The sequence below is a fragment of the Molothrus aeneus genome, chromosome 5, assembly GCF_037042795.1.
Source record: "Molothrus aeneus isolate 106 chromosome 5, BPBGC_Maene_1.0, whole genome shotgun sequence".
NCBI classification, from domain to species: Eukaryota; Metazoa; Chordata; class Aves; order Passeriformes; family Icteridae; genus Molothrus; species Molothrus aeneus.
Genome location: NC_089650.1, coordinates 42,380,678 through 42,396,800, shown reverse-complemented (window position 1 = coordinate 42,396,800; position 16,123 = coordinate 42,380,678). Strand labels below are relative to the sequence as shown.

The following is a 16,123-nucleotide window of genomic DNA, read 5'->3' as shown; positions in this document are numbered from 1 at the left end:
TGTTAAATGATTACTTCTTCTGGACAGTTCACGTGACTATATTTTTAATGGATACATTAAGGGGAATTGGTGCTTTACTTTTCCTACATGTTTACTTTATTTGGAAGCTAGATACTTTTTTTGTCATTTTTAACAGTGTCTTTTCCTTATAACACATTTTTTACTCCTGAAAAGTAGTTCTTAAAAGCATGCTTTATAGATTAAGGCAATATCTTAAACAAAATAAATGTGTGGACATGCAGAGAATTTGAAAATATACAAAATGTTTAGAAGCACAAAGCAATGTATATTTTTTCCTTCTGTGTGGTACAAAACCATTTTGTGGAGATTTAGTCTTGCAGCTCTTGATTTCAGATTGTTGGACTTAGAATTTGAGTGTCCTTTGGTTTTGTAAAAATCTGTTGAAATCTGAGGTATAGAAATTATATTTTCATTAAACGTTTTGGCCTAGATCTTCATCCACTGTAAATCAGGATAGCTCAGTTGGAAGTTAGCATAGCTACACTGATTTACAAGGGTAAAGAACTTCAGCCTCCTGATACAAATGATACTTTAATCCCACTCTTCTGTCAATGATGTGGTTGCTAACTGCAGTTCTTCTTTCTCTGCTTACAAAAGTGTCTTGATGGTACTTTGAAAATATTGTTGAAATCCTCTCTCTTTGTTGTATTTCATAATGAAGTGTCACAGCCTCCTACGATAACTCAGCAATCTCCAAAAGATTACATTGTTGACCCTCGAGAGAATATTGTAATACAGTGTGAAGCCAAAGGAAAGCCACCTCCTAGGTTAGTAGCTTTTTTTTTTTTGCTTTTATTGGCCTAGGAGTATAGAAGAACTAGGAGAACATACTGTAATTTTTGTAAACTAACAAGATCAAGATTACATGTATGAATGTGCTTGCACATGCAAGAACATGCACACATCTGTACCTCTGTAAATTACACAGCTACCAGATATCAGCACAGTTTTGACTCTTATCACACTTGACATTTAAGTGTTTCTAGAGTCATCAAGCAATTGTAGCATTTTTTTCTTCTCAAAACTCTTAACAGTAAAATAATGCTTGATTATTACAGATAGGTAAATGCCCATGGAACACACTAGGAGGCATTCTGTACTATGACCTGGATCATGTGCCAAGTTCAGGCATAGTCTTTAAGAAGAACAGACAGTGAATAAAGTCAGGCTAACACTAATGCATTCAAATGTGATGTTTTGTAAATAATTCCATTTTATGAGGCTGGTCTTGAAATACAATTTGTCAGAAGTTATGTAGTCTGTATCAGTCTTATTGATCATGTGTATTTAATGTATTTAATTTAAATCTTGTGTATTTAATAGCCTCAAGTTTTTGGTTTTGGCAGAAATGGATTAGATTCCTGTTTGTTGTCCATTTTAAGATTATCTTTCAGCATTTTAAAATATTTGACAGCTACTCCTTTCAAGTTACTGAGTACCTGCACTAGAAACATCAGTAGCCATGATACACTCTGGCATTGTTAGTAACTGCTGCTGATTGCAGAGACTGTGAACATAAAAATGCCCTTTTCTCTACTCTAGCAGTGTTATGCCACACCTTACTAGCAAGGTCCATGTTAAACTGCTCATTCAGACACAGACAGAGCTCGTTAGATGTATTTCTTCTGAATAACCAGTTTTATTTCTGCATTACTCCTGCTGGTTGCCTTGGCATCACAGTCAACAGAATGGAGAAGATGGAGATTATCTGGGATATTCTCACTCTTTCTAGTGTTCCATTAAGGACAAGAGTTCCACAGAGCTGCTTTGTTTGACAGCATTTCAATTTTGCTGGCCCAATACCATTTTTAATAGTCTAGGTGTTTACCTAAAGGATAAGATTATTATTGTCCACTTTGGGACAACAGTATTGCTTCTGCAGGTGTTTCTCTTGAACACTTCTGGATGGAATTACCTGAGAGAACAAGAGTGCTGCCTGTGAGACTGAGATACCTGAGCCATGTGCCTAGGCTTTCTGCTGCACATCCTCATCTTCCTCATCAAACATGGCTTTGTTTCCATGCTACAGAGGAAGGGACAGGTTTTAAGTAAAGAAATTTCTAATGAGTTTTCTAAGCTTATGCTTAGCCTTGCTGTTTTTTTAAGATATGAAATTTATTTAATTTCTATCAATAGTTAGTCTGCTTGGTCCATCACTCTTGGTAACCTGCAAATGTATTTTGGAACTGGAACTGCTCCAGAGCTCTGAAGTCAAAGGTGGACTTTCTCAGCCCACAGTGTGAATTGTGTGATATCAGTGTGATAACTTCTTATTGGTGAGAGCACCTGGCATAAAGGTTTGTGGATGTGCTGCTACCTATAGCTAGAGCAGCAAAGACTCTGACTGTCGCTCATCTCAAATTCAGGGGTTTGTAGCACTTTTTCCACCTCTCATTTGAATCTACATTACACTTTCTTGCATTTTTAATATTATTGGTAACAGAAACCCCGCATTCTGAAACTTCACCTGCAAAGTTGTAAGATACGGGTTCACTATTAATTCACTATGCTTGGTAGTCCTCCCAAGCACTGCTGCAGGTCCAGTTCTTCTCTCCCCCAACACAAGGTGCAAATATCATGTCCAGTCCTGCTGCAGAGGGTCAGGGCACAATTTAAGTCAGTTAGAATTTGAGCTTTTCCAGTACCATATATATTTATACATTTATATCAGCACAAAAAGTGTTTGTGCTTAAGATTCTGAAGCTGAAATGTAACAAGTATGAAAACTGCTGTTCACAGTGTTTGAAGCTGTGAGTGCTCAGCACTTCGTAGGTGTTGGTCAAGCTCTCTGTGACTATACTTCTGACCATAAACAGAGCATAAGAAGGAAAGTGGTGTTTATGGTCTAAATTGTAGACTGTGAATCTCTGCTTCTTGACAAGTTTTTTATGAGTTCTATCAGTCTTCATTTTTAAGGACTACCTTTCAAAATATCTCTTGTTTTGAGTAGTATTGGTATAAATTTACTAGGTGAAATAAAGGCTCTCAGACTATATAATTTCTATTAGGGAATTATGTTTGCATTAGAATAGTGAAAAGGACTCAAACTCACCACAATCTTTAATTCACTTGCATAACTCCAAAATCACCAAACCAATTAAAAGAAATGGTCTCCTGCTGGGGCCTGAGATGACACATTTCAGCCCTGAGCAAGTTTTTAAAGACAGGTTTATAAACCCTCTCAACAATAGGTTTTATAATGGAAATGCTAATGCAGCTTTAGCAATATCAGTTCTTGCAGATGTTACTGCATAATTTTTAATAGAAAGGAAATAAATTCTTTTCCATGTATAATTAACTTCAGAAATTTTTAATGTATTTTTTAAAAAAAGAAATTACTTTGAAATAGCTCCTGTTAATATGTTCAACCAAATCTTTTATCTTAAAATATTGCAAGATTTCTTATAGTAAAATTTTTGTATTGCTTTATTAGTTAATTCAGTTTGGAAACTAGTCCTACTTATCTGCTAATGAAAGCATAATATGTATTTTTGTTAATTGTTTTTTCTTCTTCTTCTTCATACAATCTACAAAAAGCAGCTAAGAATAAACTTTACTTCTTATTTTTATTGTTTTAGCTTCTCCTGGACACGCAATGGAACTCATTTTGATATAGATAAAGATGCCCAGGTAACAATGAAACCAAATTCAGGGACTCTTGTCATAAATATTATGAATGGTGGGAAAGCAGAAGCATATGAGGGAGTTTACCAGTGTACAGCAAGGAATGAACGAGGAGCAGCCGTTTCCAACAATATCGTTATAAGGCCTTCTAGTAAGTAAAGCTCTTAATGTTCATAAAGTGTGAAACACTTGGGTTTTCTTATTTGCTTATGAACTTTTTGCCTTTTTGTTTTCCTGTCTTAAAACTTCAGTCATCCAAATGACCATGCTAGAAGTTATTGCCTATTTTCTAACAATCAGGTATAATACTGTATTACAGGTTCTCTCAAATACGGGGGTTTTTTACAAAAAAAAATTATTTTTAAAATGTAATTTTTAATTTAATTTTTTTCTTGATACATCTCGATAACCTTATAATGTTTAAAACTGAGTTGTATGTATGACACTACTGCTAGAATAAAATATTTACATCTTTAAGGCTTTAAGGATAATTTGTTGACATTGATGGCATAATTGATGACCACAATTTTTATTCTGTTTATTAGTCTGTACTCCATAGTTTTTGTAATAGCTTTAAAACATAATAGATTTGAACTAAAAAGAAGCTAAAATTTTTTGATTGTAGGTAGATTGTTTCTACAGCTTTTTATGTGCTTTATCTCAGTTTAGTTTTCAAGCTTCTCAGCTTAATATGTGCTGTTCTCACATCTTAATTAGAGTGCCTGTATAATACTGCTTCAGGAATGTCTATCCTTTTTTCTATTTTAGCACATCACCTTTTTTTCAGTATAGTTAAAAATTTGCAAGATGCTGCTATAAAACCTTTAGTGAGTAGACAAATTAATTTGAATCAGTTGATCATCCTTTTAATAAATCATTGGTGAACTTTTCCAAGAAAACATAAAAACGGACAAAAATAAAAGCTTTAGTAAACATGTAAGGACTTAACATTCTGGTGCATGTAGTTCTTTCATTTCTATGGAGTACTTTGTGCATTTTCCCTTTAAATTTTTGAGATTTTTGCCAATCCAAAGGTTGTGTGTGTGTCAAATTCACTTTCTGCAGGATCGCCTTTGTGGACGAAAGAAAAGCTCGAACCAAATCATGTTCGCGAGGGTGATTCCCTAGTGCTGCACTGCAGACCTCCTGTTGGCTTGCCACCACCTATCATATTTTGGATGGATAATGGTGAGTTTGTTTTTTATGCAGTTGACTTCTTGCAGTTTTTCTGTGTAGTAGATCATTGCTTACCAAAACCACAGATGGTGAAGTTTCCCTCTAAGTTAAAACTCAGTGAATTTCCATTTCTGTAGAACAGAGGAAACAAGCAGACATACAGCCCAAAAGCACGAAGCCAAAAGCAGCTGGAGATCTTAATGTAAGTTGTAGATTAACCCACTGGGGAAGAATGAGTAGACAAGGGTCTCATCAGGAAGCTTAGAAATGTCTGTACATGTACCAAGGCACAAACAAGTGTAATTGAATGAATGTGGAGTCTGCAGATCATAATAATAGAGTGTGTCAATTATATTTAACATAAATGTGTGCTTTCTTTCCCTCAGCTTTCCAAAGGCTGCCTCAAAGTGAAAGAGTTTCCCAAGGTCTAAACGGAGATCTTTATTTTTCTAATGTACAACCAGAGGACACCCGGGAGGACTATATCTGCTACGCAAGATTTAATCACACACAAACTATACAGCAGAAACAACCCATATCTGTAAAAGTCTTTTCAAGTAGGTATTGCATCACCAAATTACATACTTACACAGTATTTATCCAGAGTTCTCAAGTTACATGTTAATGTTAAGTAGTGTTATGCTAGGGAATTTTTTCATTTCCATTTTAAATAAGAAATTACATTAGTGTATGAACTTGAAAAGTAATCTCCACTTTTCTTGATAGATAATTTATTTTAAAAGCTATAATTTTTCACTTTATAAGGCTTTATGTTTTGAAAAAATTTTTAAGATTTGATATATACAGTGTAAAAAATAACAGTTTTCAAATGTTTTTCCAGTGCAAGAATATGAAGTTATTATGATTATTGTAACTTTTGAAGCAAATTAATCAATCACTTGATTAACTCACCGTGGCCATGTCATCACCTTTTGATTCCCAGAACTTTAATTTATCCCTTTTTTATGCTTTCTTCATGATATTCTGTTTATTTCAGTGGATTCATTGAATGACACTATAGCTGCTAATTTGAGTGACACTGATATTTATGGTGGTGAGTTACACTGGTCCCCACTGATACTCCTTGTTTTACAGTAGCATTTAGTTAACTAACTTCACCTCCATGGCTACTTAATCTTTTGCTCCTTTTTCAGTTTCTAATAAAGGTATCAATTAGTGCTGGTGATAATACATACTTTACAAAGGGACTGCACAGTGTGATCCTTTCAAATATTTAATTTTTCAATTCTCTTGTAACATATGACTCATAGAAAATATAAACGCTTATAATAAAAGACTGCTTTCACACTGGTGCAGATTTTAAAAACTACTTCTATACTGTGTTGATTTTTTTTATATTTTTCTTCCAATTTACCTAGTAGTTTCAATATGTTCATTATCACTAGGACTATGCAATGTCATGTGCTGCATAATCAATAACAACAATCAAGCACCTAACAGATCCACTTCACATTTAATAACTTACCAAATGTACCAATAAATTCATAGTGGTAGGATAATTTTTGTTTGTGTTTAAGCTGGTCTTTCCATTAATCTATGTTGAATGGTCTTTTGTATGTTCTGAATTAAATCCCCCTGAACAGATGTATGTGTGTTTAGCAAGGCTGACTGTGGAGCACCACTGATTCTAGACTCTCCACTTGATATTGGGTGACATAGAAAGTACTTGATATTTGTTCTATTTTTTGTCTTTCTCTTTGTGAAATGGGGCTTTGTGCATATTGAACCATAACTTACGTTATCCTAAAATAAAACATGGGCACAGAATATATTACTTCTCTACATAAAAATTGCATGTTATTCAGGAGGGACAAACAAGAAATGAGTATCTGAACACAAAGCGATGTATCAGCTACAATTAGTGAGGAAAACACTGTTGGGTTGGCTCCCAGCTCAGAACCACCCTGAGTAATTGTTCTGAGCACTCACAGTCTGGCCAAGTGAGTCTGCAGCCCCTGGGTTGGTGAGTTGTTGCTGTGACTGTCGGCTGCATTCTTGACTCTGTACTGCTCTGTTCTCCCACAACTTTGAGCTGATTGTGTACAGGTTATTAAGAAATTCACAGCACATACTGGATTAAAATGAAGTGTTGTATTTATGTTAATGTATCAGTAAATCATGTACCCTAACATGCTTCGAGTTTATTATGTTTCTTATCCCATTTTTAAAAAACAAAACTATTTATTGTAATGGTTCAGACTCTTACAGCACTTCAGAGCCATTTAATTCTATATATGAATATTGTTACAAGAGAACATTAGACTGCTCACAGAAAACACTCTATAATTACAGAAAACTCTTATTCTGAATTCCATGAAGACATAGGAAATACCATATTCTTCAAAAGCCAACAGAGTATAGTATCAAAAATGAATCTTATATTTATAGCTGCCTGTTTACTGTGCTTATTGCTTACAGGTTAATCAGGGTTCTATATTGCAAGACTGGGGAACAGCTTACGTTAAAGTTAAATATATAGTAAGAGGAAAATACCGGGATTAATTTCTGAAACAATGCCTCACATGGTCTAGAAAATATTAAAACACATTCTAAAGCAGACTGTACCTTCCACTCCCTTGGTTTATATTTCTGATTAAAAATAACTTTGCTTTATTTTTATTTTGATGGAAGCCCAGGAATTTTCGGTAACACTCATTCTTGCACTGTGCCTCACACCAGTGTCCTTACTCTCCATTATAGTTCTATTGAATGAAACAGCAGCTATTTAGGATTAAGACTGCACAGTTGCCTATGTAAAAGCTTTGTATCAATTGTTCCTGTCTTTTAATAATAACATTTCTCTTCTATGTGTTCAACATTGTGGCATTTAACAGATCTGTTATGTCTGTCAAAAAACTAATGTATTCAGCTTTGTAATTGTGCTGCACAATGATTTTTAATCAAATGCCCAATGTGGAGCAAAATCTCTGTTCAAAATGTGAAAATGGATGTATGCACTTGATTGATATCAGAAGAAAATTTAGAAATTAATTATTTTACTACTTCTTGTTCCAGCAAAGCCAGTTACAGAAAGGCAGCCAGTTCTTCTAACACCAACAGGTAGCACAAGTACCAAAGTGGAACTCAGAGGAAATGTGCTTTTGTTGGAGTGCATCGCAGCAGGATTGTGAGTAACCTTTGAGACATTTTTTTTTTCTAAATAGGACTACAGAAACAGAGGGAAACATTTCAGACATGCTTAAAAACATGACTGCTGTATAAGCTTATGTGTTTCAAAGACGCAGAAGTGTAAAATGGAAAGAGGTTTTTTAAGGAACTCCACCATTTACTTGGGCATCAGCAGACTTTGAAACTGGCTGTGAATGTGTATGGCCTCTGCCTTCTCTTATCCCCAAACCCTATGCGCAGGATATAGGTTGGGCCATTGTTTGTAAAGGACACAGGCAAGAAATCCTATAGACTAATCTTAGACATATATCCACAGATTTGCAGTCAGGAATAAAGCTTCTGTTGTTTTCCTAAGTTTACAGTCATTAGGTTCTCAAATTATATAAAAATAGATAAGAATTTGCTGTTCTAATCCAAGAAAACTGCTTATATGTGGTAATAATTGCTTAGTAGTGCTAGGTGGGAATTGTTAAAACAAATCTTCAGGTCCTTACATCTAATTTCTCATTGTAATTGAGCTTAATTGGTATTTGTTTCTTCAGTGCAATGCAAGTTTGCTTTTGCTGGTTATTGTGCAAGAAGAAAATTACTAAGAGCAATTTAACTTCATGAGTTAGGTTGACCTTTAAATCAGTTTCATTCTCAGGAAGAAATCTGAGAATAGATTGGTGTTAGAATAGAAGCAGAAAACCTTTAGTACCTATTTCAAGAACTGTAAATATGTTTGCAGTGCACAAAGGCAGAGTGCTCTCAGGTAGCCATGAGGAATGCCAATAATTGCAAATCATGCACCACAGCACCACACACATGTTTATTTGCATGAGCTCCACAGGATGTGCTCAGGCCAGCTTGATCTGAGCCTCAGTGCAGTATTTCTCTCTCAGCTGTGGCCTGCTCAGGTGCCTGCCCCAGCAGCACCAGCAAAACCACCCCTGTGAGTGGAATTAGCACCAGCCCAGGTAATCTCCATCTGCAATATAGTTATATGCCTTTTGACAACCCTGCAATAAAAGTATTAGGTGATCCAAATTCCAGTAAAATGGCTGGGTAAAAACCTGTGAAAAAAAATAGACTGTACTATATTAGATGGCTTTGTGTCTTTAGCTGTCATGTAATTAAAAAAACAAATAATCAGTGAGGGAATACTTGTCTACAAAGGGCCAGATGCAGATTTTATTTGAAACAACTGTTCCTAATCACTGACACCATAATTAAAAGTCATCTTTCCTAGCTGTCTGTGGTATAAAATATGTGGTATTAGACTGCTAAGGGAACATTTGCTTAGAGCCATTACTATTTGAGAGAGCACATTCTATTCAGTAAGCAACAAATTGCAATTTCTTGTAATTTTCAAAGTATATCTCCACATGTTTGAACAACTTTCAACTTCTGTAGATAACATGGGGCATAGCCAAGATTTAGACTCAGTGCAGTGACAAGAAGTTATACTTGGCTCAATACTGACGATTTTTCTTGATTTCACACAAGAAATGTTTCTGCCTCCTTACAGGTCTTTTGTGAAGTGTATGATGTTCATGAAGTATTAGGATATTGCTCACACCAAGGATAATTATAAACTTGTCATTTTATCGAAGCTACCTTTACAAGCACCATAAGCATCAATTTGATAGTAGAAGCTTGTCTTCATTTATTAACCATCAGGTTTTTAGGTCAATCAGCAGACAAATGTATTCTGTAATTATTAATCCTATGAACAGATGGCCATTGACAATGTTAGTGAGACTTGTCATTTCCTAGAAACAAATGCTGGCATATTTTCATATTTGTTGGATGTGGCCCAGAATCTGGGTAGAGGCTTTTAAAATAATTATTTATAAAACATATATTAAAAATATTAACATTCTGAACTCTTACCTCCCTTTTCTTCAGTCCTTAAATTTGATCTGTGCTTTTACTTCTCCAGACCCACACCAGTAATCCGCTGGATCAAGGAGGGTGGGGAACTGCCAGCCAACAGAACATTTTTTGAAAACTTTAAGAAAACTCTCAAGATTATAGATGTTTCAGAAGCTGACTCTGGGAACTACAAATGTATAGCAAGAAATGCATTAGGTTCAGTTCATCATGTGATTTCAGTAACTGTGAAAGGTAATACTAAAATTATCCTTAATGGAATGTTGTCAAGGTCCAGAATGCAGGATGGAAGCAGGCTTTCTAGGATGAAGTATAGCTAAAAGGATGAATGATAATGGTTAAAGATCACCCTGAGGAAACATTCAACTATCTGAATTCTAACACTGGAAGAGCTTTACTATCTATAATAGCTTTTTCATCTTTTAATGTTACTTGGTAAAGCATCAGGCTAAACTGTTACTGATTTTACTGTAACAGTGGTACGATAATGCCTTGGTTTGCACAAATACTACATTTATTTTAGATCCTTTGATTATCTGTCGTTAGAGTGCTTCTTTCTCTTGCTTCTCTACCTTCCTCCTTATCTCTCTTCATCATTTCATCCTCATTTTCTCCATTTTTTTTCATTCATATAGCCCAGATTATTTCTTTCTTCTATTTTACTATTGTCTTACACTCTTATGTTTTTCTTCCTTTTTCTCTTTTACTGTTATTTTTGTTCCTATCTTCTTCATGTTTTTACCAAAGATGATGCCTTATAGTTCTAAAAACATTTACAACATGTTTGTCTAAATAGGAATTGTAAGTATGCTGTGAATGCCATGAAACAAAAAACTGTAATGACAGTTAATTAGTCATTGAAATCATCAGCTGTATTGCTTACTTTGCATGCTAAATAGCCACTTATTTTGTTGTAGATCAGCATCTTTTTATGATCACATTTAACTTCCTTTCTAAGAACAGAAGTTTAATTTTCTGTTTGCATCTGTCCATCAATCCAAAATCTGAAAATTAATTGCAAGATGTGATAATATATGCTGTTTGTGGTTATTTATTGTATAAAAGGATGGAGAAACATGTGAATATCTTCTAGTAAGGACAGTGTTTCACCCATTTTGATCTCTGTGTTTTTATCTGTCTCAGGTACACATCTGACCCCACTGCAATCAGCCTTTGAATTAAGTGAGATCAAGGATTTTGTCATTTTAAAATTTCACCCTTGATGTGAAATCTCTTTTTTGCAATCAAACCTAAATTAATTCCTAACATCCTAACTACTAAGAGCATGGATATCTCTGAAATTAATCAGAAGACCACTGTCGTGTCTGCAAATGCCATACACGGATAAATTTTGCTTTCTTTAGGAAAGGCAAATTAGATTCAAAGCAGGCAACCCTAAATAAAACAAAAGTCCTCTTGTTGTTTTTCTCAGATTTTTAATGCAGTGGGTGACCAGGAGGTCAGTTTGGCCAATGTATGATCTACCACTTAATTGAGTATCACATAAACACACACATATATATATGTATATATGTACATATACAGTAACAGTATAGCTGTAAGTCTATATCTGCACATAGCTTGTTTGATTTATCTTCTGATTACTATGCCTGAGCCTTATGTTTTTCTGTAGATAATTTTGGCAAATAATTGCTGTCTCTCTTTTCTTAAACCCAGCTGCTCCATACTGGATAACAGCACCCAGAAACTTGGTTTTGTCTCCTGGAGAAGATGGAACATTGATCTGCAGAGCTAATGGCAGCCCGAAGCCTAGTATAAGCTGGTTAGCAAATGGTGTTCCCATAGCAAGTAAGATTTTTAATTACCTTACAGGAGCATGAGTAAGAAAATATGAGGAGTCTCAGGGTGGTTTTTGTCAAATAGATGTGAAGAGTCTGTATTTGTGTAGTTTTTTCCTGACAGGTAATGCTACATCATAAAAGATGTGATAAAATACTGTGGTTTGTAAAAGCTGAACAACAAAATGTGCCTTTGAAAGAGCTGAAATGTGTAATCCTGCTCCTGGTTCTTCTGTCTGGCATTCTGCTGGTAGTATCTTTGTGGCTATTGGATGGTGCCTCTCAGAGGGCCATTGCTGGGATGTCACTGTTACCCCTGTGTTTCTGTGGCAGTCATGTCTGCTAGCTCTCTCCTTTGCTGCCTCACTGCAACTCTAATGTTGACTAGGAATCCTAAATGTGACATAAAAAGTGAACTTCCCACATGTGTGGATATACAGAGCACTTGTAGGATTTTCAGGATTTGCAATACACTGCAGGATTTGCAGCTTAGTATGTTTGAGCCTTCCAGGCTTCATCTCTAAGAAGCTGCAGCAGCAAAATTGTCTGAATGTGTCAGCAGCTACCTGGCAAACAGTTTGTGCCAAGTCGGTGTCAAAGAAAAGGAACCCCTGAGGCAGTGGAACAGTTGTTTCAGTGTGCATGGGTAAGAAAAGCAGCCCTGAACTGGTGATTGAGCCACTTAATTGCTGCAGTGTTAGGACTGGCAATGCTGTATGACAGACACAAGGTAGCTGCTATATATAGTACAACTTGCCTTGGAAAGAACTTTCTGGAGGACACTGCAGTGTGTTGTCAGCTGGGTTTGCACTAGCATGCCCTGTACTCTAAAGTCACACTTGGTTCTTCTACCTTTATCCTTCCCCTTTCTCAAAACAATAATAAAAAACCAGTCTCACCTGTTGGCTCATGAAAGATAATGTACTCTAAAATACTTTTCTGTTTAAATTATGACAGTGTCCCTTCTGTCACTTTCAGAAGTTTAGGAGTTGTTTAAGTCTGTTGACAAAATAAAATTCACCAGGTTTGGGACATGGAGAAGGATTGTCTAGGGTCAGAATCTAGGTAATAGCAAGAAGTAAACAAGAACCCTCATTAGATAGATTTGAACTATTTGGTATACAAAAGAGAGCAAACTTATTTGTAGGGAAAAAATGCAAAATAAGGGTATATATTGAAACAAATAGAAATACTTAGCAAATAACCTGTTTCAGGAATCCTAATTAAATGGAAGGTGAGATCTACAGCCTGAAATTTAAATTGAGAAGTTTCCATTGGTAAATAAGTTACATAAACTGACATTAATCACCTCATCAAACAATGGTAAGACAGGAAAACAGGAAAATATCAATGTAATTTTGTATAGTATATATTTATAAATAAATATATCATAATGCATTTTATCATCAAAGTTTGGTACCTGTCCTTCACTTTCCATTCTGGGTTTTTGATGGTCTCATCTTCCTTTGTTGTTTTCTGTATACTCACCATTCCCTTTTTTGTTTATTTGTTTGGAGGGGATTATTATCCTCCAGTTCTTGTAGGTTAACTATTATTTCAGGCCTCCTGACTAGTAAAATCTTTTTATCTGGCTATGAGAGTCAGCTTTGCCTTGCTCTTCTTCCTTATCAAAGCTGTGGGATGAGCTGTTCAAAGGACCGACAAGCACATTTTCCAGAAAAGCAGTGATGTGTTCTGCTTTCTTTCACAGTAACAGTAAAACATTATGAAACAGAGTTTCCAGAAGCAGCTGCAGGATGCCATGACATTTCCTAAATGCAAGGAAGCATATATTGGACAGGCCTTGAGGAATTGGTACACAAAGTCTTGTTGAGGGTATTCAGTAAAAATTAAAAGACTTTAATTAAATTACCCACTCAAACTCCATAGGGGAAAAAAAATAGAACACAGGAAATAAGTAAAGCTCAGCCTTATATTAAAGGTCATTTTCACTGCTGAGAAAAGCTGAAGTCTTATCCACATTAAATATTTAAGTGCAAGCTCATTGGATGCTCATTGGATGCTCTAGTACACTGCATCTGTCAGGACATAAGAGGCATCATGATCACAGAAAGTGCAGTTCTTAAGATTCTTGTGATTTTTTATTATTCTGAGTTATCAAAAGCTGTTCTGGAAATTACCAAGTACAGTGTGCCTTTTTGTTCACTTGTTACTAAATTATAGAATTGAGCCCCTCGTCTTCCAACTGAATGATTAGGAAATCACTGTAAAAGGAAACTAAAGCAGCTGTTTCTGCTTCAGGGCAGTGCTGAGAGAGCTACACCCATGGCAGGATTTCAAAGAAAAAGAGCTACATTTGAATTTCAAAGCACTGCTGTCATCATATATCCCACAATGTGCCTCTTGTGGCCTAGTAATCTGTTTGCAATACTTTAATTTTCTGTTGGAAAGCACAACTGGGAGATACTTAATTCTTCTGGTTTTGTTTTTCCATAATAGGGTCAGACAAGGAAGAGGGAATGTTGGAGAAAGAACCATTCGTCCATATCTCAGTCAAAGGCTGAGCTTTAAATATCTATAGGGAAAAGGCAAAAAAAAAAAAAATGTAGTGTGTGTTAGCAACTATAAAATGAAATTGCAATGGTGTGAATTTTGTTCAATATTCCAATAATCTGAGTAAAAATATATTTTTTAAGTCAGATTCTAGGTTTTCCTGAAATATTTTAATTAGTTTTCTTCAACAGTCGTGCTGAAAACACCAGCATTTCTAAAAAAAAAAAGCTGCTTTAGTCATGTTGGAATGATAAGGACCTAACCTAACCTCCTAATGTTTACTCACAGGAGTATGTTGAACTTATGTGCCCAGTCCTGCTAAGGTCAATTAGAATTACTTTGGCAAGTAGCTGTTGAAAATTCAGGCCATGACTCTGTGTTGCCTTGTGCTTCAATTAACACTCAAGATCTGCATTATTTATATCACTGCATAATCCATTCTGTCTTACTGCTTAGATATTCAGGATGGTTTTACAAAAGAGAAGTCATGCATAAAATGTCTCAACTTTTAAGAAAGTAACAACCCAAATTAATTGGGAAGGGGAAACGCTTTCATAATTGGACTTCAGAAAGGCATTGCAAATACTGTACAAAAGACTGGTTTTTTTGGTCCAGTGGTTTATACTTCATGGCGAGCTATTAAATATTAGATACAGACACTTAGATTTATACAAAGTAGTGCAAAAGTGCTGTTTATCTTCTTTCAACACATTGTTCTCTTCTTATATTACATTCCACATTGAATCTTTAGGTTTGAGTTAGTCTCCATTAGTACTCACACTGAATTTAAGGGAGAAACATTAGCCCTTAGATTTCTGTCATGAAAGGCCTTGATATGCCCTGGATGAGAGATTCATCATCCTTCATTTTCTCTGAGAGTAAAAACCAGAAGTTGTTCACTGCAGCTATGGGAGGGTGGAGAGAAATTTGCTGACCCTAATGCCCTCATTATTTCAGTCTTGGAGAGAAGACTGCATGGGAAGATGTTTATCCACTGCTTGTTGTGTTGGAACTTTGCATCTGGCCTAGGAACTTCAGCAGATGAAAAACTTTTGATTATCAGGTTTTTTTCAATTCTTCACAAAATAGGCAAGGGTGGTTATAGTTAGTGCAGGTAATGCTGTGCCTTTGGAGACAACAGAACTGTCAGAATCAGAAACTCAGCAAGAAAAGGATTTCAGTGATCAGAGGAAAATAATATGCTGAGGAGCAAGTGAGATTGGTAAAACAAGGAAAAATATATTCTTTACCATTTCAGTTATCCATGGTTTTTTTATCCAGATTTTTCCCCTTCCAGTTTTAAGTGTAACAGTATGTTTGAACTACTTCTGTTCAGAGAGCACATGCCATTCTGTCTTTATTTTCAAGAAGAAAAAGTAATAATGGTGCCATTGTGGTTATTTGAGCATACTAGCAAAAGTAATTGCTTAGGCTGTCAAAAGTTTATGAAACAGATGGAAGTATGCAATCAAATGAACAGAAGTTATTCACAGTGCTGATCTCTAACTACAACAAGAATATCTGATGGAGGCCCTGCCTTCTCTGTTTAGGAATATGTTGAACATGGTTAGAGTCAAGAAGCTGTATCATTGTACAATGGGATGAAAAAATCAAGTGAAACCAGGCATTTGTTCAGAAAGGACCAAAACACATTGATAAGCTGAGATTCCATGTTATTGGGAGCAGATGTTTTCTGTTAGATGGCACATGTTCACCTGTCTTGTTGCAGCAGCAGAACTCCTATAGCAAATCCTTTTAATTCATCATCCTATTTGTACAAGCTCATTTTAACTCTTATATAGGTTTTTGCTATTTTGCCTATCAGTGCCAAATTCAGATTTGTCTAATGTGTCAAAAGCATTTTCTCCTTCTCATGCCACTATCATGTAATGTGACCAGAATATTCATATATACAAACAAGCAGTGCTTGACTGGCCCTGCCATCACTCCTTTTCCCCAGAAAA

The 16,123-nt window shown here is 35.5% G+C and overlaps 1 protein-coding gene across 26 annotated transcripts in view; it reads left to right on the top strand.

Moving 5' to 3' along the window:
• The window catches only part of NRCAM (neuronal cell adhesion molecule), a 146,499-nt gene that overhangs the window by 81,721 nt on the left and 48,655 nt on the right, over positions 1-16,123 (top strand). For 19 of the 26 annotated variants that reach the window (XM_066550419.1, XM_066550436.1, XM_066550420.1 and 16 more), the window contains 8 exons: positions 683-788; positions 3,600-3,796; positions 4,711-4,833; positions 5,208-5,378; positions 5,819-5,875; positions 7,858-7,969; positions 9,896-10,080; positions 11,524-11,655. In XM_066550419.1, the coding sequence (XP_066406516.1) occupies positions 683-788; positions 3,600-3,796; positions 4,711-4,833; positions 5,208-5,378; positions 5,819-5,875; positions 7,858-7,969; positions 9,896-10,080; positions 11,524-11,655 (1,083 nt within the window). The remainder of the gene's footprint in view (positions 1-682; positions 789-3,599; positions 3,797-4,710; positions 4,834-5,207; positions 5,379-5,818; positions 5,876-7,857; positions 7,970-9,895; positions 10,081-11,523; positions 11,656-16,123) is intronic. The other 7 variants (XM_066550426.1, XM_066550429.1, XM_066550433.1 and 4 more) reach the window with 1 other exon arrangement.